At 31.1% G+C, this 26,154-nt stretch overlaps 3 protein-coding genes across 3 annotated transcripts; 1 reads left to right on the top strand and 2 right to left on the bottom strand.

The window, feature by feature from the left end:
• The first annotated feature begins 1,152 nt into the window (after positions 1 to 1,152).
• LOC107004790 (O-fucosyltransferase 10-like) lies at positions 1,153 to 7,344 on the top strand. The gene is made up of 10 exons (XM_015203141.2): positions 1,153 to 1,660; positions 2,541 to 2,619; positions 2,996 to 3,063; positions 4,241 to 4,329; positions 4,781 to 4,978; positions 5,064 to 5,268; positions 5,372 to 5,539; positions 5,706 to 5,873; positions 6,026 to 6,216; positions 6,877 to 7,344. Exons 1-10 carry the CDS (start codon positions 1,262 to 1,264, stop codon positions 7,067 to 7,069), a joined length of 1,758 nt encoding a protein of 585 aa, XP_015058627.1. The 5' UTR covers positions 1,153 to 1,261; the 3' UTR covers positions 7,070 to 7,344.
• A 209-nt stretch (positions 7,345 to 7,553) lies between these two features.
• Positions 7,554 to 10,593, bottom strand: LOC107004791 (prohibitin-3, mitochondrial-like). The gene is made up of 2 exons (XM_015203142.2): positions 9,663 to 10,593; positions 7,554 to 7,898 (listed from the first exon to the last, which is right to left on the bottom strand). The coding sequence occupies exon 1, from the start codon at positions 10,495 to 10,497 to the stop codon at positions 9,667 to 9,669; it is 831 nt and encodes a 276-aa protein (XP_015058628.1). The 5' UTR covers positions 10,498 to 10,593; the 3' UTR covers positions 7,554 to 7,898; positions 9,663 to 9,666.
• A 10,961-nt stretch (positions 10,594 to 21,554) lies between these two features.
• On the bottom strand, positions 21,555 to 22,139 carry LOC107004275 (protein SRC2-like). Its single transcript, XM_015202507.2, has one exon. The coding sequence runs from the start codon at positions 22,127 to 22,129 to the stop codon at positions 21,650 to 21,652; it is 480 nt and encodes a 159-aa protein (XP_015057993.1). The 5' UTR covers positions 22,130 to 22,139; the 3' UTR covers positions 21,555 to 21,649.
• Between the last annotated feature and the right edge of the window lie 4,015 nt (positions 22,140 to 26,154).

The raw sequence follows: 26,154 nt of genomic DNA, 5'->3' as shown, positions 1-26,154 counted from the left end.
TCTAAATCTACTAAAATTCTTCTAATTAAAGATATGAACTCCTCGTTATATGTCCAATCTTTCAAAACATTACTTATTTAAATCTAGCAGTAATTTTATAAAGCTGCAATTCGAATATAAATTTCTTATGATTGTCAATGGAGTATCGTAAACCATCACAATCCAATGACAATGATGCTTTATCGAGAAAAGGGAGAGAAAGCACAACATCATTGAATTTGAATTTGGAGTGAATTTGAAAAATTATTACAAAATCATCCATAAAAAAGAAAAGAATGTTACTAATTTTGGAAGAGAGAAAAGGAAGGAAAGATAATTGATTGATATAATGCTTAAAATAGTCTTGAAACATGTTCATTGAAAGATACACTTTTAAATTGATAGCTGTAAATTATGTACATTTTATAAAGAGAAATGCACAAGTACCCCTCAATCTATGTTCGAAATTTTAGAGACATATTTATACTATATTAAGGTCTTATTATTTTTTAAATTTATTTTATAAGTAATTTTTTATTCCTTTTCGGCCTACGTGACACTATCTTGTGCTACGTAGGCCGAAAAGGAATAGAAAATTCTAATAAAATAAGTTCAGGGGAGAATAGGAACTTAGTATAGTATAAGTGTGCCTCTGAAATTTCAGGCATAGGTTGACAGAGTACTTGTGCATTATTCCTTTTAAAAACTATAGTTGTGTATAATTTTTTTAGAACTAAATTTGTTTTACTATGTACTTGATGCGTCCACTATTATGTGTAATAAGTTCTATTTTTAGAATCAAATTATAAAAACGTTGACTAAGATTTTAAGATATATTTTTTCTATCATATTGATATACAAAAAATTACAATTTATAGTATTTTTTATATAATTTTTGATTATCTAAATATTTTGTTTAAAATATCAAATAAACATAATCTAATTTAACTTTGAAAATTAGTCAAATTGACTTGCGAAAAGTGCAACATAACAAACCAAAATGACAAAAGGAGTAATATTTTCTCTAGTTTAACTTACACGAAATTTATGAAAAAAATATAATCTTAAATATGTCCGAAGAAATCAAAATATGAAAACATGACTAAAAAGAAAAGCAGGTCAATTTTTTTGAAACGGACATTTTTGTTTCTTCATTTACATTTGCCAAACCATTGGGAGGTCAAAGTCAAGTATATTTTACTGTCAAAATCTTCACTCTCTTCCCCTCCATTGTTGGCTCCATACTCCATGGCCACTCTAATTATTAGCAACTACTATTTGAATGCACTACTCTCACTCTAACTATTGTGCAACATACATCACATATATTTTATTTTTTCTATTTATCGAATACATTTTCTCTCTCTTTTACACCTTTATGTCTTCGAAAAGTGTTAATGGTGGTTGCACCATTAACAACACCTCCCCGCCGACATCTCCGCGTAACCGGCAAAATTGCCGGAGAAGACTACGCCGGCGGGGAAGCTTTTCAATGTTGCACCGGCGGTATTTTTTACTGCTTGTCTCTGTTCTATACTTTACAGGTCTGATCAGCTGCGTTGGTCCTCTGTTTTCTCTGCTGCAATTTTCTGCTTTAGCAAATGGTGCTGTTTATCGTAGTCATGAGATTTTTCAGAAGCTTTGGACTGATATTGAAGCTGATAATTCTTCTTCAATCGAGGTAATTTTGAGCTATTAGCAGATCTATGAACTGATGATTTTTTTTTTAATTTTATTTTTTTTTTGGTGTTTTTGGTATTCGTGAAAACCCTATTCAACTTTACTTTTTTGAAAAGCAAAGAGGAAATTTAGTGAAAGTTTTTTGTTGAGTACAAATTGTGATTTTAAGAAGAATTATATTTTCAATTTTACTTTATATTTTAGTGTATCAAAAGAGAAAAAAAATAAAATATTTTTCACATTTTAACCATTAATATTAGTTAACTTATTCTTCGAATATAGATAAAATTAAATATGAATTAATTAGGTCAATTCAAATTGGACAACTAAGAGTGATTAGAGAGAGTATAAAAGATCTATTTTTTGTCACTTTATGTGATGGTCCAAAGTTGTTGTTTCATTATGATTTAAGCACTTCTGTGATGGTTAGTTCTTTTGAACTTTAACATGAATTTATTAGACCTTTTTTTTTTTGATGCTTTGAAAGCAAAATGTAACTTCTTTGTAAATTAAATACTACTGTCCACGTCTGATGTCATTTTGAGAAGACGAAAAAATTAATACTTAAAAGGAATCAAATTATTTAAATTCTGAAAAAACACATGAAAGGAAAATAATTTATTGGAATTGCCACCCCCGAATGGACCTTGCTACAGTGTGTGATTCAGATTTTAATTGAGCTCAAATGTGAGCTCCGAAGCTGGTGAGAAACCAAAAAAAGATATGCATTTATAGAGAACACTTATACTTTTATATAAATAGAATATTGGGGTTTTGCAGATGATGAATTAGTCCATTAATTGTGTTAATCCTTGTAAGTTTGTTTAACTTTTTGTTATGTTATAATAATTAGCTGAATTGATTCAAAAATCTTGTTGTAGCTGTCCTCTGTCTGGATATACAAAAGGAAGCTAAAAGAGCAAAGACCCTGTTCCTTTGGTACTACTGCCTCAACTAAAGGTATCAAAATAACATGTTATTATTGCATTGTGCTAGATTTTGTTCTTCTTCGAAACTCAAACTGCTCTCTGTATTTTGACATTTTGTCTGCATTTCACTTTTCCATAACCCAATCATCTAATTGGATTTTGATCAAAATTGCATTTACATGATAAAATGACTAAATTATTATAGCTCATACCATCAATTTGCACTATCATTGGTGTTGGAATTTTCAAACCACCTTATAAATTTTTGTACAATATTAGATTTTAACTTGACCGAGTGCAAATTGATGCAGATTTACTGGTTTTCGTCTAGTCAAAGTTGTAAAGTTGGTGGGCAATATAAGAATGCATATAGTTACATTAAATCTAACTATAATGTATTGTTTCAGATTCTTTGGGAGCCAATCTTTACTTAATTGTTGATGCCAATGGTGGCCTCAATCAACAGCGATCATCGGTATGTAATTTAATGTTGAGTCAAAATATCACTATATTTTTCAAATAATTTAAAAATTGCATATTTGTAATAGTTAATTTGTATTTGAGACCCCCAAAAGTCTTGGTCTGATTGTAAGAGAGTAAATACAGCATGTGGTTCGGCTAATGTCACAAGTTCGAACTCAGCTTGAGAAGTTAGTATTAGTATATACTGAAATATGTGTCATATCCTCAAATCTTCTTTACAGTCAATATAACTGTCAATATCGGCGAGCATTGCATAAATCATAGTAGATATACCAATTTCCAATTAGCTACGATTTCTCTACCTATAATACGAACATTGTAATCTTCATATTAATGAATACTGTACTAGGTTCATTCAAAAACGAGAATTGTTTTCACAAATCTATTTTTGTTTGTCTCTATAAACAAATTCAGAATACCGATTATCTTCTTTCCAAATCAACCTCTGTTGTGAACTTCTCAAATCAATTGGGAAATCAGACTAGTGGCATTGAATAAAAAATTCAAATACTTTTAATTTGATAGGTTATCGATCATGTTACTTGAGATATGATCATTTGAATATGATTTAATGAATCAAGAAAAAGAAGTAACATCAATATATAGACAAAAATCTATCCTAAACAGAGTTGGATTAACTTTACGTTTAGATCATTGCTGAAGTACAATTTTCTTTGGTTTCTTTTTAGCTTCATTTTTTTTTTAAATAAATATCTCGACATACCGATATGTCAAGTTAATTAATGGGGCATAAAGCCAAAAATAAATCCTATCTTTATTATTATTATTATTATTGAAATCCAAAATTATTTCTTCTCTTTAATGAAAAAGCTTTATTTTTTCTATGGTCTTAAACTTACAATATATCAATATATTTTTTAATCTTGTGATATTAAATATGACAGGTGGAAGTTAAATTCAAAAATTGACAAAAAGAAAAAAACATTCTTTCATATTTTGAAACAAACTAAAAGAAAGACATAATAAGTATAATTTATGTTTTTGTTAAAAAATAGCTAATTAGAGAAGCAATAAGAAGACAAAAGTTATGCTGATTGCAGTTGTTGGGTAGATGGGGTAGTATTTGGTTTGTTAGTTAGGTCAGTAATAGCTGATATAAATTGCTAAGCAGTAAAGTTCTTCAATCACTCTCATTGCTTTTACTGCAGATTTGCAATGCAGTAGTCATTGCTGCGCTATTGAATGCCACATTACTTATTCCTCGTCTGGAGTTTCACAATGTCTGGAGGGATTCGAGGCAAGTTTCCACATCAGTACTTACTAGTGTGTTACCCTACCAAGTAATGGTTGAAAATGTACACATCTTCATCGCCTTTTCTGTCTGATCTCAAGGCTCTATACTCTCTGAAATTACACATTTTACGATCTCAAAGACATTCTCTCATAAGATGAAAAGCAGAAGAAGTGCAATGTTGTGTTGGATTAAGAAAGGTTTCCTATATTGCTTTCTTATTGAACTCTTCTTTCACATTATTTGCCTTTCTGTATTTCTAACCAAGCACATCTAACTGCTAAAATGAAATAGGCGTAGACTAGTGTAGGTTCCGTCTCAACGTGCTTCATTCTTGTGCAAGGTTTCTCATGTTAAATCACTGTTTCACGTTTGAGTAACACCAATAACCATATCTAGTTGAACTTCTGTATTCACAAAGGCTATGTTTGTTGTTTCTGTTTTTGTCACAAAACAGTGAATTTGGTGATATTTATGATGAAGACCATTTCATGTCCACCCTTAAAGATTATGTAGAAGTGGTTAAAGAACTACCAACAGAAGTGATGGAGAGATATGATTCTAATATCAGCAACATTCAGAATTTGCGAGTTCAAGCTTGGGCACCTCCAAGATATTACCTGGAAGAGGTTTATCCTGTCTTATTTAAGCAGCGGTATGCAATTTGCACCTCTTTCCTAGTAGTTAAGAGCGCGCATTGACATTATTATCACATTATTTTGTTACTTTATATCATGCAGGGTTGTTCGTATTTCCCCCTTTGCTAATAGATTGTCAATGCATCTTCCATCTCATCTTCAGTTCCTGAGATGCTTTTCTAATTATGAAGCTTTAAAGTTCTCTTTAGCCATATCAGAACTTGCAAAGAAGTTGGTCAAGCGTATGATTGAGAGGAGCTCTAACTCTGGTGGGAAGTATATTTCTATACACCTTCGCTTTGAGGAGGTACACTTCATCTTCCTAGTTCTACTTGCATAGGATTGTCTGGAGTTCGAGTGAATCTGTTGATCTTCAATCTAATGATGAAATATCCATCTTATACGTGAAGGACATGGTAGCCTTTTCATGCTGTATTTATGATGGAGGACAGGTTGAGAAGTCAGAAATGGATGTAGTACGTGAGAAAGGATGGGGAAAGAAGTTCAAACAGAAATATCGCGTTATTGCACCTGGTCTCAACCGTAAAAATGGAAAATGTCCTATGACCCCTGTAGAGGTTAGACTTAAAAATGAGATATAACATGTCTCTTGAGCTATCACGCTGAAACTGACAACCACATTCTTGTTATTTGTTAGTGAACTCCAGGTTTACATATCAAGTCTTACATTTAGTAGGCTTGTAACTACTCTTTTGTTTCATGTATTTTTCTTTGTCAGGATAGGTTGGCATGATGCTCAGGGGTATGGGATTTGCCAAAGAAACTCCGATATATTTGGCTTCTGGGAAGATTTACCAGGCAGATAGATATCTAGAACCTCTGCGGAAGATGTTTCCCCTCCTACAAACCAAGGAGACCTTGGCAACCAAAGATGAACTTGCGCCATTTCAGGTATATGTTGACGACAAAGCGCCATTACTTCAAGAAATAGTGTGTACCATCAAATGGACCAACTGAGAAATGGATGTGTCTGTCCTCTGTTTGTTTTTGCTTGAACTGAACCTAAGTTTTTCGGATTTTGATTCTTTTTTTTTGTTTTACAGGGTTATTCATCAAGACTAGCCGCTGTGGACTACCTAGTATGCTTGTTTAGTGAAGTATTTGTAACCACTCAAGGGGGGAACTTCCCTCATTTTTTGATCGGTCATAGAAGGTACCTTTTCAATGGACATGCCAAGACTATCAAACCTGATAAAATCAAGCTTGTAACTTTATTGCAAAACACAAGTACAAGGTGAGATCCTTTTCGTATAGCTCTCGTCTCTATTCTTCTCTTTCTGCTTCTCATGTAACTGAAAACAAAGTCTAGCTTTCCTTGCCTGTAACCATTATACTTCTATAGGTAGAAAAACTTATTTGCTCATGAATCATGACATTATCTAGTCGTGAATAATCTAAGTAACCTGCCTGCAAAAAGTAAATATCAAAAGAAATGGAATGAACCTGCCCCTAAAATTTATCATTTCAGAATGTTTCCGAGGCTGAATCTACCTTGATTTTGGAACACGGCTGTTAGAATAGAAGTAGGAACAAGAAATAGTACATAGAAAATCCTACTTGGAAAAAGATTGTACTATAGATACAAAAATTCAATAATACTCTTCTCCAATATTTCTCACATGGTATCAGAGCAGCATCTACGTTCTTGATAGAGAATCAAAGAGTTGTATATGAATCTTGTTCCTACTCCTATTCTAACAACAACTAGTTCATGTATGAGCCAATTGTAATGCATTTTATGTTGAATCTCGCCAATTTAGTATATCATCTCTGAGTTCATTTCATCTTTTCACATTGCACATTCTCTTGAAGTGCCAGGCAACAAGAGCTCAACATCAATGCCTCTTTTTGTGTTTTCTCAACTGTTATTTGTTTTCCTTAAACTTCTAAACAGCTGGATTGATTTCAAGGATCAAATGGGATCAATGTTGGCTGAAAGTGATCGGAAGGGCATAATGGTACCTAGAGTTAAGAAGTCTACCAGAAAAGGTTCTATCTATTCGAATCCTTTGCCTGAATGCAGGTGTCTTTGGGAGTCAAAAAGAACTACCAACCGTAGTAATTCATACCTCATGGTAGATCACTGAGATTGTTCTGATTTGAGCAGCCCAAGTTGATCAATTAAGTTGGCATCCTTCTGCAAACACCAGACTTTATGTGTCAATGGGGAGTGGTAGAATAGATCCATAGTTGCAAGTCCAACGTTGATTGCAGGAATCAAAAGATCGTTAAAGCATCTTGAGATTTGCCTTAGCCGGCGAGGCAGGACATTTGATCTGTGTATGTAGTTGATATCAGTACACCCTTTGTAGTATACCTAAACTTCCACTTGCTATAATATAGTAGTAATTTTTTTGTTCTTTCTCTTTTCTTATTAGGATTTGTTACTGCCTTCACATTTCTTTTAGAAACCAGTCAACCTTTTTTCCTAAAATAAATTTAGCTCAAACAAATGCTTTAACTGAGTCACTTAACATAAACCATGCAGATTCCAAAGAACTAAAATTAGATTTGGCTAGGCCAAATGGATGATCTGTGGCTTACCTAGATTGTTTTCTTCAATTGTGGGTATTTACATAAACAACAAGAAAATACTAATTGGAGATTCACGTGCAATAATTTGCATCAGTCTCATCAAAATGTTTGCATGACAATTATTTAAACTAGGTTAGTAAATAGGGTAAAGCTAAGGAAAACAAGGGATTGTCTAAAGAAATAACAATATAACGTTTATCATAAAGGGTACCAAAACAGAAAACATCCTCAGTGATCCTGGTTTTCTTCATACGCGCTATAACATACATTGTCCAGGATGAATCAAGGTGTCATCTTTGAACCAGAAAAACGGACTGGTAAGAAGAGGCCACCGAAGAAGAATAGCAGTAAAATACACCACACCATTAAAGAAACCACCACCTGGAAAGGAACAAAAGAGCCACAAAGAAACAATAAACAAAAGGTAAGATTTTTTTGGACCAGATAACGGACACAATTTCCAGAGGATCTGGTAGATAGAAATAAAACAGTGCTCACTCGAGGAAGACAAAAGAGCATCAGCCTTAAACCCCGCGATACTACACGGCCATATAATACATGTTTTACAAAAGCTTCAGATTGTTAACATAGTTCGAACAAACAAACAATAGCTCAATTCAGTAATAAGAGCAAATCACATAACAAGAGCAGAGATTAGGTCTTATTTCGTCAGTCTATGCAAGTGTTCATGAAAAAGATTGGGCCTCTTCTATGATTGACTTCTCAATATCCAACCATTAAGATCTAGCCAATAGCTAGTATGAAAACATTTCTAAGTAAATTATAAAAAAAAATATATACCGAGTAAGTAAATAAATCTTGATCACCACCAGAAGCAAGACCAATTCCCCCCCCCCAACCACCACCACCGCCACATACACAAACTAGGAAAATTTTAATATTGCACAGAAACAGCACGTTGGCTGAAAATACAATAATGAAGTATAAAATTAACCTGGCACATATAATATGCAAGTATCTCCTATTTCATTGAGGGATTCATTAGTTCAATAAAGGTTAAGGTTTTTAATACAATGGGGCTTCAAAAAATGTGATAAATCAGATGCAAATCTTGTTTAGCACACAAAACCAAGAAAAAATCAGGAAGTAGGACCTGACTCACTGATGAACCTTGAGAGACCGGTGCAGTAGCCTTTCAACATATAATACAAGGTTGCACCATTCTAATGTTTCATCATTTCAAATACACGAAATAATAAATCATCCAAAACATTTTTCCAACTCTCCTGTGTGGAATAAATCAGAGTGTAAGGGGCACGATCAACAATGACCACCTAAATTTCTCACTAATCACCAAATACTAAACATGGCACATTCACAACAATCCTCACCGAGCACTCCCCACCCCTTCATTACTTTCCCCTATTTTAGCCCTTATCTGCCAAAAATAGACATCTTGAACCTGATCCCATTTGGTGATTAAATGCTGGAAAACTAATTCTGGTATTGCGGGATAGCAAAGAGAAGGCCAGTAAGTATTCTGTAAGCCTGTCTGCACCAGAAACCTTCCTGTCCTCAGTTAAGGCAGTACTACAACAGCTATGGATTAGCCATTTTTTCCACAAGCCATCGTTCTTTACGAATCTTCATAATACACCAAAAGTTAGCGGAAAGGTCTATTTACCTACTCAGTATGCTCACAGACACCTGTACTGGTTACTTATCCATACCCACAGTCCATGTAACATCTTGGAAGGTGAGAGGATCCTACGCAATGTAAAACAACTATGCCGACCCAGCCCCGAGACTCACTCAAATTGGAAAAGGGGACGACCTTCAATGCTGCCTCAGTATGGTAAAATCATGAACTATCCATCTAGATATATAGTCTTACAAAATGAGTCTTTAAAACATGATCAGTCTCTTTTTATACTCTCTATGCCTCTCTGCCCCACAAAGTAGGGGGTTAAGGTCTCCGTATACACTACTCTCCCCAGACTCCACTTGTGGGATTATACAAGGTATGTTGTTGTTGCATATCTTTGTGATCCACTACTTTTAACTAAAGTGTATTGACTTTCCAATTAGAGTCTGTTTGTAAATATTTTAGATAAGTTAACAATGTATAAGATTTTCCGAAAAGATAAATACATAAATAAACTAGCATTTTGCTCAATTGATTACCTACTCAACGGCCGAGTCCAAGAAGCATATTCCCTTGCTTAGGCAAGTAAGCAACATTAGGAGTCTTAGCCAAAGTCCCAGCAACTTCTCTAGAAGCTTCAATCCTCCTCAGCTCAATCAAACCCATTCCAGCAGCCGCAGTAGCATCGGAAATCAGCTTTGCAGATTCGCTCTCTCCTTCAGCCCGAATAATCGCAGCCCTCCTCTCTTGCTCAGCTTTCATCACCACAAATTTCGATCTCTCAGCCTCCTGCTGAGCTACCTGTTTCTGCTCCACAGCTTTCGAAAACTCAGCTCCATAAGATAAGTGTGTGATCGCCACATCATCAAGCACAATATTGAAATCCTTAGCACGTTTAATCAAACTCTCCCGTACTAGTGCAGAGACCTGTGGACGATCCGTAAGGAGCTGATCAGCGTTAAATTGAGCCACAACAGCTTTAAGCACCTCATTACCAATAGAAGGAAGTACTTTCTCGTCATATTCAGTACCTAGGTTTTGGAAAATGTACGGTAGGCGTGATATTTCTGGTCTAGATAGAATACGTAGCGTGAGATTAACCATCTGTAGATCCTTTGTACCGGAGACTGAAGAGAAAACATGAGGCCTGGTACGGATATCGAAGATGAAAGGCTTCTGAAGCCATGGGATTAAGAAATGAGTGCCTTCACCAACAGTTTTGTCAAGGACACCATTGAAACGGTCGAAGAGAACGGCGCGTTGACCGCCGTCGACGGTGTACAGGGAGGAATTGACAAGTGCGCCGCCGAGTCCGAGAGTGAAAGCGGCACGGGCTATGTTGGTGAGGAAGGAAACAGCCGCTTGGCTCCCCATTGTAGTTGAATGTAGAAACAGAGAGACTGAGATTTTGGATTAGGGCTTAATAGAAAAGAATTGAGGGTTTTAGAGGAGAGAGTTTGGATTATTCTGCAAGTAAACCGGTTCAACATTTTAGAATAAAGTTTTTTTTTTTTTTATTTAGGAATTTAGATTAATATTTATAAAAAGAGAAAATTATGCGGTTAATCAAACTTATATTATTGATTCACCCATCATAGTTATAGTTTGTTATAATTATCACTCGCGACTGACATTAACTATTAATTACGTGGCTGGCTTGAGTTTGTATAATTCGTCACGTTTATAATTCATCATATTTGTATAATTCACTACTAACAATTTTTCCTTTGATTTGAATTTTGTGTAAGATGGTTGTATTTATATGTGACGATGATTTTCTTTGTTTTTTTAGTTTTATCACCATATATATTTAGTTTTTTTTTTTGTTAACTTTTTAAAGTTTGTATAAACGTGTAGTTTTCGAATATTGTATAATATAATTTATATAATATAATTTGTATAATATAATTTGTCAAAATTGTTTAAAGTTCATATTGTTTATGTTTGTATCAATTTGTTATTTCGAGTTTTATCATATTTGTGTAATCCTAGACTTTGTATTACTCAATTATATACAAAAACACGCGAATTATACAAACGTATGTCGAATTATATAAACGAGATGCGATTATACAATTTTTTATCATCTCGCTCGCCACTCTCCTCCCTCTTCCAATCTCGCTCGTCGGATATATAAATACATATGTATACCAATTAATATATACAATTATTTTGCAGATATACATATACAATTCGTCTTTCCCCACTCTGCCAGCTCTCGCTCACATCTATTTTCCCTCTCCCTATCTCGTTCGCTCCCTACAACATGTAGCTACGAATCTAATTAGCAAAATATAACTATAAAGCGTATATAATTGAGCTATTTTTGAGTGGTTATATGCGAAAATTCTTCTAGTTTTCAATCAAAATTTATAAAAGTCCGGCTTTAAAGTTTGCTAGCGATTTTATGTTTATCATTAAATATAAATTTTATAGAAAGTTACGCCTTTTTGGTTAAACTAAGTCATTGTTTAAATTAATTTAACAAAATAATACATTTTTAAATTTTTTTAGAAAACTAGTATTCCCTCTGTTTCTTTTTATATGTCACTCATACTGTAGATAGTTAGTTTATAATACTTATCATTTCATAAATTACAATATTCTTCGTAGTATACCGTTGATACTTAATTAGTCTTGAATATGAATATTTGACCAACTTAAAAAAAAATTAATAACTAATTAATGTTCATTGTAATTACATCATACATTGATTAAAAGCTTAAAATTAATAAGTAATTAATGTTCATTGTAATTACATCATACATTGATTAAAGGCTTAAGTCATATGCCTTAAAATTGTCTGCATAATTCATTTAAACACCTCAACTAAGGCTTGTACTTATTAAACACTTTAAATGTTCAAAACATGTGTCTATTAAGCACAAAATGCTGATGTGACAAATCAAGTGTATATCATTGCCTAGTAGCGCGTGAATATGTTCCCAATTTTTTCAAAATAAAAAATTTAGAATAAACTTTACTTTTTTTTGTCCTAATCATTAACTAAAATAACTTTTTTTATTTAAATAATGTTTTTAACTCATAAAGAAAGCAACCCCATCCACCTCACCCCACCCCCACTCTACTCATGTAGGTCATATCAATGGTCATCTTCTTCTTCACCCCATTTTAAACTTTTCAAACTCTGTTTTTTTTCACTTTTTATAAATGAAATTTAATAGTTAATAGAATTTACAACAAGAAAAAAATGGAACATCGAAATGATAAAAGTAATTTTTGTTCATCTTTATTTTCGGTCAATCAACAAACATTTCCAATCATTTATTCAAAATGATATCAGAACATTTAATATAATTCATTTGAATCCTCTTGATTTCTCTTCATTGTCGATTTTGAATTTATCAACGTCGATTTATTTTTCTTAAAAAATATCAGCAGTCACTCCATTAATTAATCGTGCTTCATAATTTATTTCACTATTTACATTAGACTTGATTTCAATAGCTTGTAGTTTATTACAAGAAAAAAAAATTAATCATTTCAAAGGAATAGAAAATGATAAGTAACTATGGATGAAGAAGAAGAAGATAATGAGTAGGTGGATGGATTCGAGGAGCGGGTGGGGGAGATTTTCATTTTTCTTCTTTTTGTTATCGCCGAAAAATTAAAATATTTTTGTTAAAATCAGGATGGCCGGTGAAGGGAAGAAGAAGAAAGATGGGTGGGTGGGTTTGGGTANTTTTCTTAAAAAAAATTGATTATTCATTAGATTGGGTCCATGTGCCACATATTGCAGCTTTATTGGTTGCTTTATAAATTGTGTGCGTGCTTTACACACACCTCATTTTAAAAGCTTATTATCATTTTGTGTTTAATAAGTACATATTTGTTAATATTAGAGTGTCTAATAGGTACTAACCTTAGTTGAGGTGTTTAAATGAATTATGCCGACAACTTTAGGGGGCCGCGGATGACTTAACTCTTAGTTAAATTATCTCACCATTGCACTACTCTTTAAATTTTGATTTGAAGAAGAAATCTCAACAAAAAAATTGAAAATAAAAGACGGAGAAAAAATAAAAAATTAATCTTGAAACTTGAAGTTTCAACAAATTTTATCAAGGAAGATATGAAATTTCAAAAGGTTTAAAGGATGTAAAAATAAAAGACTCAACCAAACTATGTGAAGGCCGATTTGAGAAAAATCAAAATTCAAATAAAATAGTTCTAATCAGTCTCGATATGAATAAATTTTCTTCTTCCTAGTCTATCTTCAATTGAGGATTTATTAATGTCTGAATTTTCAGGTAACATTTCTAACATTTAGATTGTGAAACATAATTGTGATTAATTTGATTTCCAGGTCTGAGAATCATACTTTAACTTGCAATAATTTAGATGAGAATTCATGGTAAATAAACATTTTAAATGCATATATATAGGTTTTTTGTTTGTAAAACATTGTACAGTTAGTATAGATAGGTTTAATGGGTTTAAATTGGTATTTTTCTATAATTTTCATTATTCCCTACCATTTTAAAATATTTTCAAAATCCCTTATTTTCTCTCAATTTTTAAGCCAAGCAGATACATAAGTATCCCAACCTTGACACGTGATTTCCTTCCTTTTTTCTCTCCCTAATTTCACTCTACAATCTTATTAGTTACAATTTTCATATCAATCTGATTTCAAAAGGATTCTCTACAATCCTATCAGTTAGAATTTTCATATCAATTTTATTTTCAAAAGGATTCTCTCTCCGGTCAATCAAATTCAAACTACTCAATTGATATATTGTGTTTCCTTCAAAGTCGTCTTCTTCGATTTTATTAATTTTAGTCTCTATTTCTTGATGCATATGGATCAGGACCATTCTCTTAGTGTTGATATTACTCAACTAGTCAAAGAAGGATGCATCTTCACTGTCTAAATAGATGTGGAATAAACGCTCAAAAAGGCAAAAAGTCAATCTACTGGTGGCTTTGGTAAGGACTTTGGATCGAGATTCATAGGTGACGTCTATGTTAATAGTAAAAAAAGATACAAGGGTGAGTGTTGATAAAGAGAATGAAAAGAAGGATGTACCTTTGTTTTCTAAAGTAAATGTAGGAAAAAGTTGATGTACATTTGTCTTCTAAAGTAATAGCTGAGAAGGAGAAGTCAAAATAGATTAGATTGTTGAGTTTTTTCCCAATTTTTTATTGTTCATCTTTTTTGATATATATGAGTTTAGATTTTTAATGTATCAAGTCGTTTTTGTTTCTTAAATTAATGTATAACGTCTTCGCTTCAACATTATGATACATTATAATTTCATTATGTACAATTTATCGTGTTCAAATTACTAAAATTATTTTACGGATATAGTTTGGGATACATTAACTAAATTTTTAATGTATTTAGTCAATTTTATTTCTTAAATTAATGTATAATGCCTTTGTTTTAACACTATGATACGTCATAATCTATCATATACAGTGTATTGTGTTGAAATATTAGTTTTGATACATAAACTTAATTAGTTTTGATACTTGATATAAAACTTCTACCAAATATATCATTTATCATGTATCTAGGTGTTGCTATGTATCTTCTATCTTATTTAAATTTAGAAGGATATGTATCTGTACACAGTACATGATACATTTATACATTAAGTGTCACACAATTATGTATCAGATTCATAAACAGTAATATACAAATGTTATTATCAAAAGTTTGTTTAGTTCAAGGCAAAATATGAAGTTCTTGCAGCTATGCATCTGATATAATAAACATGGAGCGCATTAATCCATATATTAATCATGTATTAGATACACAACATAATGAATTCTGTACACAACATTATGTCTCTTAAAAGTGCTAATATCAAATATAACTTTTTTTTATCAAACGAACAAATTGTGCGTTAGAGACACAATTTTATGGAACACAATATTACATCTACTAAATCATATAATTGATACATGATATAATGTATCGGATACACACCATTCTATTATTGCATGAACAAATATACAATTTTCTACATGATACGTAAATTTGAATTTCTACTAATTGTATCTTACCAACTACCACAAAGTAAGGTATCAATCTCAAACTTTACATCTTATGGAAAATAATTACTTATTTAATGTATCTGGTAAAAATATAACAATTATCAATTTAAACGGGATACATAAATAGTAATGTATTGATAAATCTATCCATTTCAAAAACAAAATTCAGAAAACGATTACACAACATTATAAAAGGTATGAATGATTCATCAAAGCTATACATCTCTTCAGTCTTTCTGTTGGTTGTATCAATCCATAGCGGATACATTAAAAATTCAAACTCTTATTTCTTCACCTCAACGATGTATCAGATAGCCAGCTTTTCCTCAACTCATCGATCTTTAATTCAAATGCAATGGTTGGCTTGAGATTCACAAATCAATTTTTTGACCAACAATAATTTCATTACTTTTGTATTATTCATACCTCACCTCACTTTCTCAGGTTTCAGAATGTCTCAACAAGATGGACATGTTCATGTTGTATCAATACAATTTATCGACAAGTTTGATTAAAAAATGAGATTTGTTTTAGAAAGAATGAGAAGAACAATTTTATGATACATCAACTAATGTATTTTGAAATACAAGTTGAAGTGGTCAGCAACTTCTTTTACCATCTCTTACTGTGGTGCCACGATTCGAGATGAGATGAAGAGTATGCTAAGTAGCAGAATCAACATTTTCTTGTGATTTTCTTTAACTATATATCGAATTTTTAAGTTTTTCTCATCCCATCGATCTAGTGCAATGTTGTATTTGAGATTCACAAAAGAAATTATTTTTCAACAACTATTCATTATGTATCTTATCAAACTTTGACAAATTTGAATCTAATATGAACATGAGACGATGAATGGAGAGAGAAAAATGAATTTTGAATTTGTTGATTCTGGAAGGATTGGTTGAATTGTTTGAAGCTAGAAGGATTTGGAAGAGAATTGAGACATTAAAATTTGAATTTTGAATTAATTGAAGTTGTTACCATTTGAGAAAGATTGACAACATATTGATTAGCTTGATTTATGGAACTCAAATTCAAAACTGATTCTCTTTACTTTAAAGTGTAAGTGATTTTGTTTTAATGTATTGAAATTAATGTATCTGAATTATTTTCTATGTATCTGGATAGCACTGATTTTGAAGGGATTTTTGTAAATTGAAAAAGAGTATAAATAAAATGTTATTCAGGTTTTACACTATGGAATTTAGGTAAGTTAAATCATATTTGGGTTATGTAAAATTCAATAGAAGAATGTTATGTCACCCAAATATTTGATGTCACTATTTGTTTGTTTTAGGGGTAAATTGAGGGGGGGGGGGAATAAGGATAGGGGCATCGATTGACCAATAGGTTAATTGAGGGTAATGATTATCCAAATTAAATAAATGATCTAATTCATCGGTGGCCCTGTAAACTTGGCACTAATTTTCACTTAGACACCTTAATTAAGCATTGTTCATTTTAGACACCTCATGTCATGTCTCGTTGTGTCATTTTAACATTTTTTACTGACATGGCCTAGAGAGTGTAACATACTCACTACTAGCGTGTAAAAGACTAATTTATTCATTTTTATTTTATTTTTTTCATCTTCTTCCTCATTTTTTAGCCAGCATCTCTCAAAACTTGAACTCCTTCAATGGAGAATAGTTTTGATGATGCTATGGACAAAGAAAATGAACATTGAACGAAGAGATTTCACAAAAAAATACATTTCAACTCATTAAAAAAATCACGATTCATGTTATCGCAAAGAAGAAGGGCAACAAAAAATCTTGAAAGACGATGGATGGGGTGGGAGAGGGGTGGAGAAGACAATGTGGGTGGGGAACGGGTTGGGGTTAGGATGGACAAAGGTGTAGAAGACATTGGGTGGGTGAGGAATAGTGAAGGAGATGATTTGGGTGGGTGGGGGGTAGGGGTTGGAGTGGGTGGACAGAGAAGATGACCTTGGTAGATTTATTTTTTTTATAATTATTTTTTTGTGTAAAAAATTTCACGTGTCATTAAGTCATTGGCTACTTCTTCAATTTATTAAAATATTATTATTTAAAAAATATTTTTAATATACATGCCGCGTGTTTTTATTTAATTTGTTCTCAAAATTGAATAGTCTTTTGAGCAACAAACAACTCTTTTAAAATAATAAGTTTTGTAAGCTAAACTATTTGAATAAATCTACCAATATAAATATAAAATATAAAAATAAAATCAAGAAAATAAATAAAATGATTAAAAGAATTTGAGGGATATTTTTATCTTCACATAGATATCCTCATGAAATTAAAAGATATGCATTACTAATATCACCAAATAGAAGGTATTAATAATACATCATATAATACCATGTATATTGTATAACTAATCTATGGATTAGTTATATATGGACCAAAAAAATCTATCAAACATAGTAATAAATAGTACCATACATAATACATGGACTATTTCTCCTAATACTCCTTACCAGAAGAAGAATGCAATGTAGGACACAAAATTGTCATGTAGAGTGCATGTCAGAAGAATGTGTCGATTTGTTCAATTTCATACAAGTTTAAGTGCCTACTTATGCATACCTGAAATTAAAAGTCAAATTTGTCCGCTCAAGTCAAGGGTCTTTTTAAAAAACGAAAAAGAGCCTAAAATACCTTTAAAGTATCAGAAATGGTACAAAACTACCCTCCATCCACATATTGGCTCCAAAATACCCTTCTCATCCACCTATTGGCTCCAAAATACCCTTCTCATCTACCTTTTGGTTCAAAATTGACCATTTATTTAACGATTTTAGATTTAAACTATTTAAATATTTTTCTAAGACATGACTCTCAACTATTTGTTATAATTTAACTTATTAGTATACTTTATAAATCAATCTACTACCCACCCATAACTAATTAAACCACTACTAATTAATAAACCCGCCCCATTACTAATGCAACAACAGAAAAACTACTGCCAATGAGTGTTTCTAAAAATTTGATGCGAAAATATCTATAGAAGTAGATTATCATACATTCAAGTCCTCAAATCAAAACATATTATAATTCAAGTGTCTAATTAGAAATTACCGATAAACTTAAAAGTCTGACTATGTTCATCTTAATTATTCATTCGTCTCAATTATGTGATGTTACTTAATAGATAACTTTTTGAAAAAAGAATATATTAAAGTTTTAATATTTAAAATAAATAATAAATATTTATAAAATTATATTTTAAAAAATGTATGAAATAATTCGGGATGTACTACTTCTTTATAAAATTTGAATTCAAGCTTGAAAGAGAATCCTATTGAAAGAATTCTCTTAAATAAGCGGCTCAACCTAAATTTAATTGGGGTTTCAATTCGAACTCGAATAATTTTGAATGTCATTTTCACAAATCTGTAATTTCGTCATGTTTTAGTAGTGTTTAGGACGATTTCGATATTAGAATTGGTTTATTAATTGAGTGGGGTTTAATTAGTAATGGGTAGGTAGTGGGTTGGTTTACAAATGATGTTAATAAATTAAATTATATCCAATAGTTGAGCGTCAAGTATTTTAACAAAAATATTTAAATGGTTTAAATTTGAAACCGTTAAACAAGTGGTCAATTTTGAACCCAAAAGTATTTTGGAGCCAATAGATGGGTGAAAAAGGCATTTTGGAGCCAATAGGTGGATGAAGGGTAGATTTGTACAATTTCCAATAATTTAAAGGTATTTTAGACTCTTTTCTGTTTAAAAAATAAGTTAAAAATGATATTTATGTATTATGTAATTTTTTTTGTTTATTTCTCCATTATGCAAATCAAATATGTATTCTTATTATGAAAAAGGGTTAAAATGACCAAAAATTTTTAGGCCTAACCCATCGGTAATCCCCTAAACTTATAACCAATTTTCACTTAGACACCTTAACTAAGTTTTGTTCATTTTAGACACTTCATGTCATTCTGCATTGTGTCATTTTAGCACTTTTTTTAACAATCAGCCAAATATACAAGGTATGTGTAACACACTCGCTGATGACATGTTAAAGTGGAATTTATCAAATAAAGTCACATTGAACTTTTTTTGTATCGATACACTCGCTCAACTTAGATATTTTTGTCAATAAATCACTCAATTAAATTTAACTTTAAATATAGGATAATAAGGGGAAAAAAATTATTTTGTATCTAATAAAATTAGGTATCCAACGAAGAAATTAATTATTTAGATTAAAAAGAACTCAAATGTTAAAGTGGAATTTCTAATTAATTCAGAATTCCATCTATTCTTTTTTAATTTTTTTTTATAACTAGGGTCTTAAATAGTATAAGCTGAGAAATAAAGTAATGACAATTGTTTATAACACACTATAACGTATATCATAAAAGGAACCAAAACAGAAAACATCCTCAGTGTTTCTGATTTTTTTTCGAACGAATATGTAATTATAGCAACACGTCATTTATGAAAAGAAAAAAAAAACAAAGTAAAACCTTATTTAATTACAAAGCAATTGAATTTTGATAATTCGAGCTCTAAAAATTTAAAAATAAGATTCTCGATTATAGAAATAATATTATCCAATAATTATCAATCTCGGTCCAATTAAATTATATAAAAATTTTTATAACAATTCAAGGATATAATTAGTAAAAAAAATTTTTAAAAGTTTTAATCCAAATCCAAAATTAGGTGGGAAATAATGAACCAAACACTTAATAAAAATAAACTCTGTATTACTAATTCCTACATTACTAATTCTTGCAATACTATCCCTACGTTATAATACTTTGTATCGAACGATCCCTAAGTGTATTATGCCATGTAGGATACATGTGTCTACTTATTTAATGTTATACAAGTTTAAGCGTATATTTATATACACTCAAAATTGGAATGCATAATTATTCGAGATAAAGCCAAATTAAAAATTATATTTATGTATTATGTCAAAAACGAAAAGGAAAAACTCACACTGACTGAATCAATATAAGACAACTCAAAGTCTGACCAACTAACTGGATAGAAACTTCTTAAATTTCTATTGAAAAAATATTACAATAAATTGTATGATATGCATATTCACCAACTAAAAGTATACATTAATATCCAAGATTCTTTCCTATGTACCAAATACACCTAACAAAGCAAAGTGTACATCCTTCTACCATCCACAATAAATATATATATATGTGTCTGGATAAATTTGTTTCACCCCTTTTTAATGTATGGTCAAACAAAATCATACAAGCCTTTAATTCATTAAATTGATCGATCAACGCAAGACTTAATTAAATTCATACAATATATATGTCTAATTTGTTTTCCCCTCAAATTGATTCATTGACTCTTAAGTCACCTTTGGTCATTGAAGTTCCAAATTGGTTGGACCGTTGTGCATTTTAGAACTAGCTACAATATAGTCTATTATACATACTTGACTTAACTCTCTTGCATCATTAATAGATATAATAGTTCATTGATATCAATCCACCTTAATTAGAGTTTCCGAGATTGAACCAACTAGAGTTTTTGAGTTCGAATATGGAGCGAAGAAATTTTTGATAATGGGGATTGATATTTGATCATATTTAGCACAAATTTGAATTATTCAAATGGAGATCATTAATTAGAATTTTTGCGTTCAAACCAGTATTGAATGTAGAAATTTTGGCAGGGAAGATAATGAATCTTATAGTAGGCAAATTTCGATTAGTTGGATGATAAATTTCAAATATTAAATGTTAATTTTTTTTAAAAAAAAGATAATAATTAATCTCACCTAATAATATTAACTGTATTGTATGAATACCAACATGGGTTGTCGTGTACTGGTGGATTGTTACACCCTTAATTGAAGATCTCAGGTTCGAGTCCTTGGTATGGAGAAAATCTTGTTGGAAGCGCCACCCTGACTATACACCATAACACCTTCCTAATGGCAAAAGAGTTGGACTTTTAGAAGGTAGCGAGAGGTTCACTCGAATCCACTTAATTAAATTTTTATTTTATAAATATATAAATAAAAACTCCTAAACTTAAAGACTAAAGGTCAACTTGTAGCCGAGATCAGATTTCAAAATTCCTCTCACTATAACAAAAATAACTTTTAGCGGCATTAATATTGACATTAATAAAGAGTGTTAAAGTCTTTACCGGCATTAGTTAAGTGTCATTAGAATCGATATCACTAAAGGTTTTAGGGACATATACAAAGAGTGTCAATTGCCGCTAAAAATACATATTTAGTGACAATTAAGAATTAATTGCCGCTAATAATATTTTTGTTATAGTGCCTTTGAGGTTCTACATTCAAGTCTAACCAATACATTTTTATTTTCCGAATCCCTAATATAGCATCATTGAACATTGATCAATTCAAAACAAAAACATATATTTTTATTTTCCGAACCTCATCATCACTTCAACATTCAATTCAAAAACAAAAACACACAAACTATATATATGATGGTCAAATCCATTAGTACAAAAGCATAAAAAGGCAAAAAGACTAGAAAATCAAATTCACTCCAAATAATTACACATACTCCAACCAGCAATGCTCTCAGCCAGAACTAACTTATCAATCATAACTCTTTCACTAAACCTATATGAAAACCTCAAAACACCTTGAGATTGAGCAGAACCTTTATGTACAGGACAAGTCATGATAGCACTACCTCCATTAGCATATGAATACTCGTATAACTCCTTCATAGACATATGAACTTCACCTATATATCGATCCCCGAGTTTCCTCTTGCAGTATAACTTAATCACTAACATGTCATTTTGATACTTGATCATCCATTCTGAGATTGTATACTTGATACTGAAGTTCCATGCTGGATTTATCTCCCCATGCTTGTCCGTTGGGGTCCGTTTTTCGGTGTTAGGGTTGCTACCTATTGAAACCCTAGCATGAACTTTCATCTTGAATAGCTTACGAACATCTTCAAGATCACTTGCTGATATTAGAGTTATATCAAATTTTCTACACTCCATTTTTTTTTTTGTATATTTTTGAGTTATTAGCTACTTGTGTGTGTACTATTATATTTAAAATATATGTGCTACGTACTAATGAGTATTATGTGGGGTATGTGGATAGAGGAGACTTTGATTTTTTTAATATAAAATAGGAGACTTTACTTAGAGGAAAAAACAAAGAAGGGGGGCTAGTCTTCTCTATTCTTTGGACTTTTATTTTGTTTTGTAAGTTTATATTATCCAACTTTGGGGTTTGGAATTGGGACAATTAAATAAAACAAGAGGGGAATTAAAGAGTGTTGTAGACTTGTCTTATATATACTTATTTTGTTCATTTTTATTTATTGATTAATATTAAAATATAGATGTTACTATTATTTTATGATACCTATTTTATTTTATTATTAAGTAATATTCATTTTTAAATGATCAAGTGGTAATTTACACTCTCTCTGTTGATCATTTTTAATTGTCAAGTAGCGTTTTATGAAAGTTAATTTAACTAACTTTTAAAGTTAAATAACATTAATTCGATATTTAAAAAGAATAGATATTCAAAAGTTATATGAAAAATACTATAAATTTCAATTTTTTTGCATATCAATATGACGAAAAAAATACAACGTGAAATATTTGTCAAAGTTATTATCGTTTGGCTCTAAAAAAAAATTATGACAATTAAAAGTGGACGAAGATGGTAATAATTAGGAGTAATATAATAAAAACACACTGGTAATTTTTGTTATCATATTATTATCTTATTCTAATTTTGATCCTCGTGTTCTTAGAAAAACACATTTGACATTTTTTTTGAAATCTCAGGATAACCCGCAGTCTTTATGGTCTCTGTCACTGCCTCTGCACTCTGTGGTGAGCACTTTATGCTTTTGACATTTAATTAAATAAAATGTGTATAAAAAATTTATCCTTATACCTAATTATGAAGTTAACAACGTCAGTTTTTGATTTTCTTACTACGGAAAAGAAAGAAGGGCTAAATATACTTAATATAATCCATACAATTATATATATATATATATATATTAGTATATTGTTTTGAATCAACTTTATTACTCCATTGATGATTAGGGATAAAAATTAAAGAGTATTAACTAGAGGCGTGTCAAAGTGAAGATGAATAAACTGTTTAGTAGATTTTGATTTTTTAAATCTTGTTTGATGTAAAATGCGTTGAAAAAAAGTGTATTCTTATTAAAAAATAAAAAATAGAAAATAAAGAGAGTAGAATGTAGAGAACGTAATTCTTTACTTCTCTAGTTTAAAATTTTATCATTTTATACTTATATTACAAAAATAGTATTCGTAACTCAGACATTTAAATAACTCAATAATTAAAAGTGATATAGTAAAATTCTTATTTTATTTTTATTTTTTAAAAGGCGCATTAAATAAAAAATCAAATAAATGTGTAGGGGAGACGGATTGAGAGAGGGAGGAAATAGGAGAATTAATTTAAGACTGGTAGAGAAATTAATTAATACAATATAAGATAAGAATATAGTGTAATAACTTATTAATAGTGGCCTAGCTACGTAACTAAAAAATATATCGTTCAATTCTCTTTGTCAGAAAATTATACTATATTTGTTTTATTAAAAAATAAAACTAATTTAACGAAATTTTTATTCCTTCCCTTGCTGATGAAGGATGGTAAATGATTTAAGAAAGAAATTCTTAAAGATGGTTGAATTGTCATAAGATACAAACTACTATAAATAAAAAATGTTATCGGAATAAGAAGTTGAAATGAACATTTCAAATACTAAAATACAACTATATATTATATTTTATATACAAGTGAATTACCTAACTATAGTCCATGAATTTAATATATAAGTATTTTTCCACAGTCGAAACTTCAATGTGGCACTAATTACTTGTCACATGAGATAGGGAAAATATTATTGTAGACTATACTGAGTCTTCCGAATCCCATCAAAGTCAAGTTATTTGAATAGTAAAACAAACATTTCTTTCTCTTTCAAAAGGTCTTTTTTGTCAAAAAATTAATTATTATATATTAAAGGTGTAAAAGAATTTACACAATCAAAGTCGAAAAGAAAATATAATGAATAGTCAATATACATAGTCGTTTGATGTGAGGTGTAAGATTTAATAATTTCAATTGGAATAATATAAAACTATTTTAACCTGCATTTAGCTGGAGATATTATATAGTCCTTGCATTATTTATCTCTAACTTTAACAAACTAAGGACAATTAAGTTATAAGTTTGGCTAGGAAGAGTGGTAATTAAAAGTGTGTAATACTAAATAATAGTAGTATATTAACCACAATTATATGTTAATTAGTTGACATATATAAGAATTGAATTTAGATTTTTAAAATACCTTTTAAATTTATTTTTATAGTTCTCAACAAGAGGCACGCAATACATAAATTGGAAATTATCAGATTTCAGGTAGCCGTCTCTCTCCTATGTGATGTATATATATAATCATTTATCCATGTGGCACGATCTCATCCCTTCAGCTTTATTTAAATGAAATGAATCTCGGCCCTTCAATCTTTTAATTTCATTGTTAATGACTTATACTCTTACCCTAGTTCGAATATTGACAACAACATTTTATAAACTAGGATTGAGATCATAACATATTCCGTAAAATCTAGTTCAATTCATGTCTATATGTTCCTAATCTTGAACAACTACTACACATGACATTGATTTTTAGAAGATCAATTCTAATTCTTCAATTGCACCTTTCATGGCATAAACCTACACAATATCAAATTCATTAATTAAACTAGAGTTAGCCATAAAAATCACATGAATTCATCATAAATATCATAATTAAATGCTAGATCATTCATAATTAAGTATTATCTACTAGATTGGAATCATACTTAAACACTACCCACAATGTACGAAGAAACCCTAGCAGGAATTGGATTTTGACTTCCCAATTGGGAAAAACATGAGTGGAAGAATCCATAGATGAAAAAGCTAACATACCTTAATTCAAAGCCCTCACCAAGCTTGAAACAATTAATGGAGGAAATCTGCCCTCCTCCTCCTCCTCCTCCTAGACAGAGAATTATTTGGGAAAATGTTAATTATGATTTTGGGTTGGGGATTTATGAAGTGTAAATGGTTAGTTAAACTAACTAAAATAAGAATTACCTAAACTAACCCTCACCTTGATCGAAACTTGGTAGATTTGCTAGCCATAACCTACGCCTATGACCTACTGGTCGTCCTGCAGTTCCCTAGTTCCATGGTCCGCAGCTCACTTTCAAGGTCTTGACCCATGACTAGGTCCCATGGGGCGTGGATGGAGGATGGACCTACTCCCAGTAGGTCCCATCCGTAGGTCACTTAATTGGTAGCTTGGGGATTGGTTGAGGTTAGGCTTAGGGTAACCTTGGTTGGTCTTTGGGGGTCGTACCTTGACGTTTAACCCCTAAGCTCCTCATCATAAGTTTGGGAACATTTTACACTTCTAACCACACATCAAACTCAAAAACTATCACGTAATAAGGCTCTAATTTCACCTACTAATTTTTTGGGTGTTACAAAAACACTTTAGCAATGCATAAACTTTGCATTACATGCAAATGATGAATACAAAGTTTACTGATCAATTGGACAAGATAAATAGAGAGATAGGAAAACATAGTACATACACTGCTCGGAAGAACATTTGATTATTGAATACCTATTGAACCCAATATGATACTATTTCACCATGTAATGTGTATAAAGAAGCACTTACTCAAATATCACGAACATAAAAGAATATACAGAACCAAATTTTACTACTGATAATTATATGGAAAAATGCACAGGTACCCCTTCAATCTATGCCCGAAATCACACAGACACACAGTGCTTTCAAAAATGTTTTGGGGCGAGTCCCAGGGCGGGGCATACCAAAAACGCTTTGGGGCATAGATTAAAAACGTAGATCCATAAGGTGTAAGTCCTAAAATTTGAGGCGTAAGCTCTGAACATAAAAATGTAAGTCATGGGCGTAAAAACGTTCGCCCTGGCGTTT

Source organism: Solanum pennellii, chromosome 11 (genome assembly GCF_001406875.1).
Source record: "Solanum pennellii chromosome 11, SPENNV200".
Classification (NCBI taxonomy): Eukaryota; Viridiplantae; Streptophyta; class Magnoliopsida; order Solanales; family Solanaceae; genus Solanum; species Solanum pennellii.
Note: the sequence above shows the minus strand (reverse complement) of the source record. Positions and strands in the feature narration are given on the sequence as shown.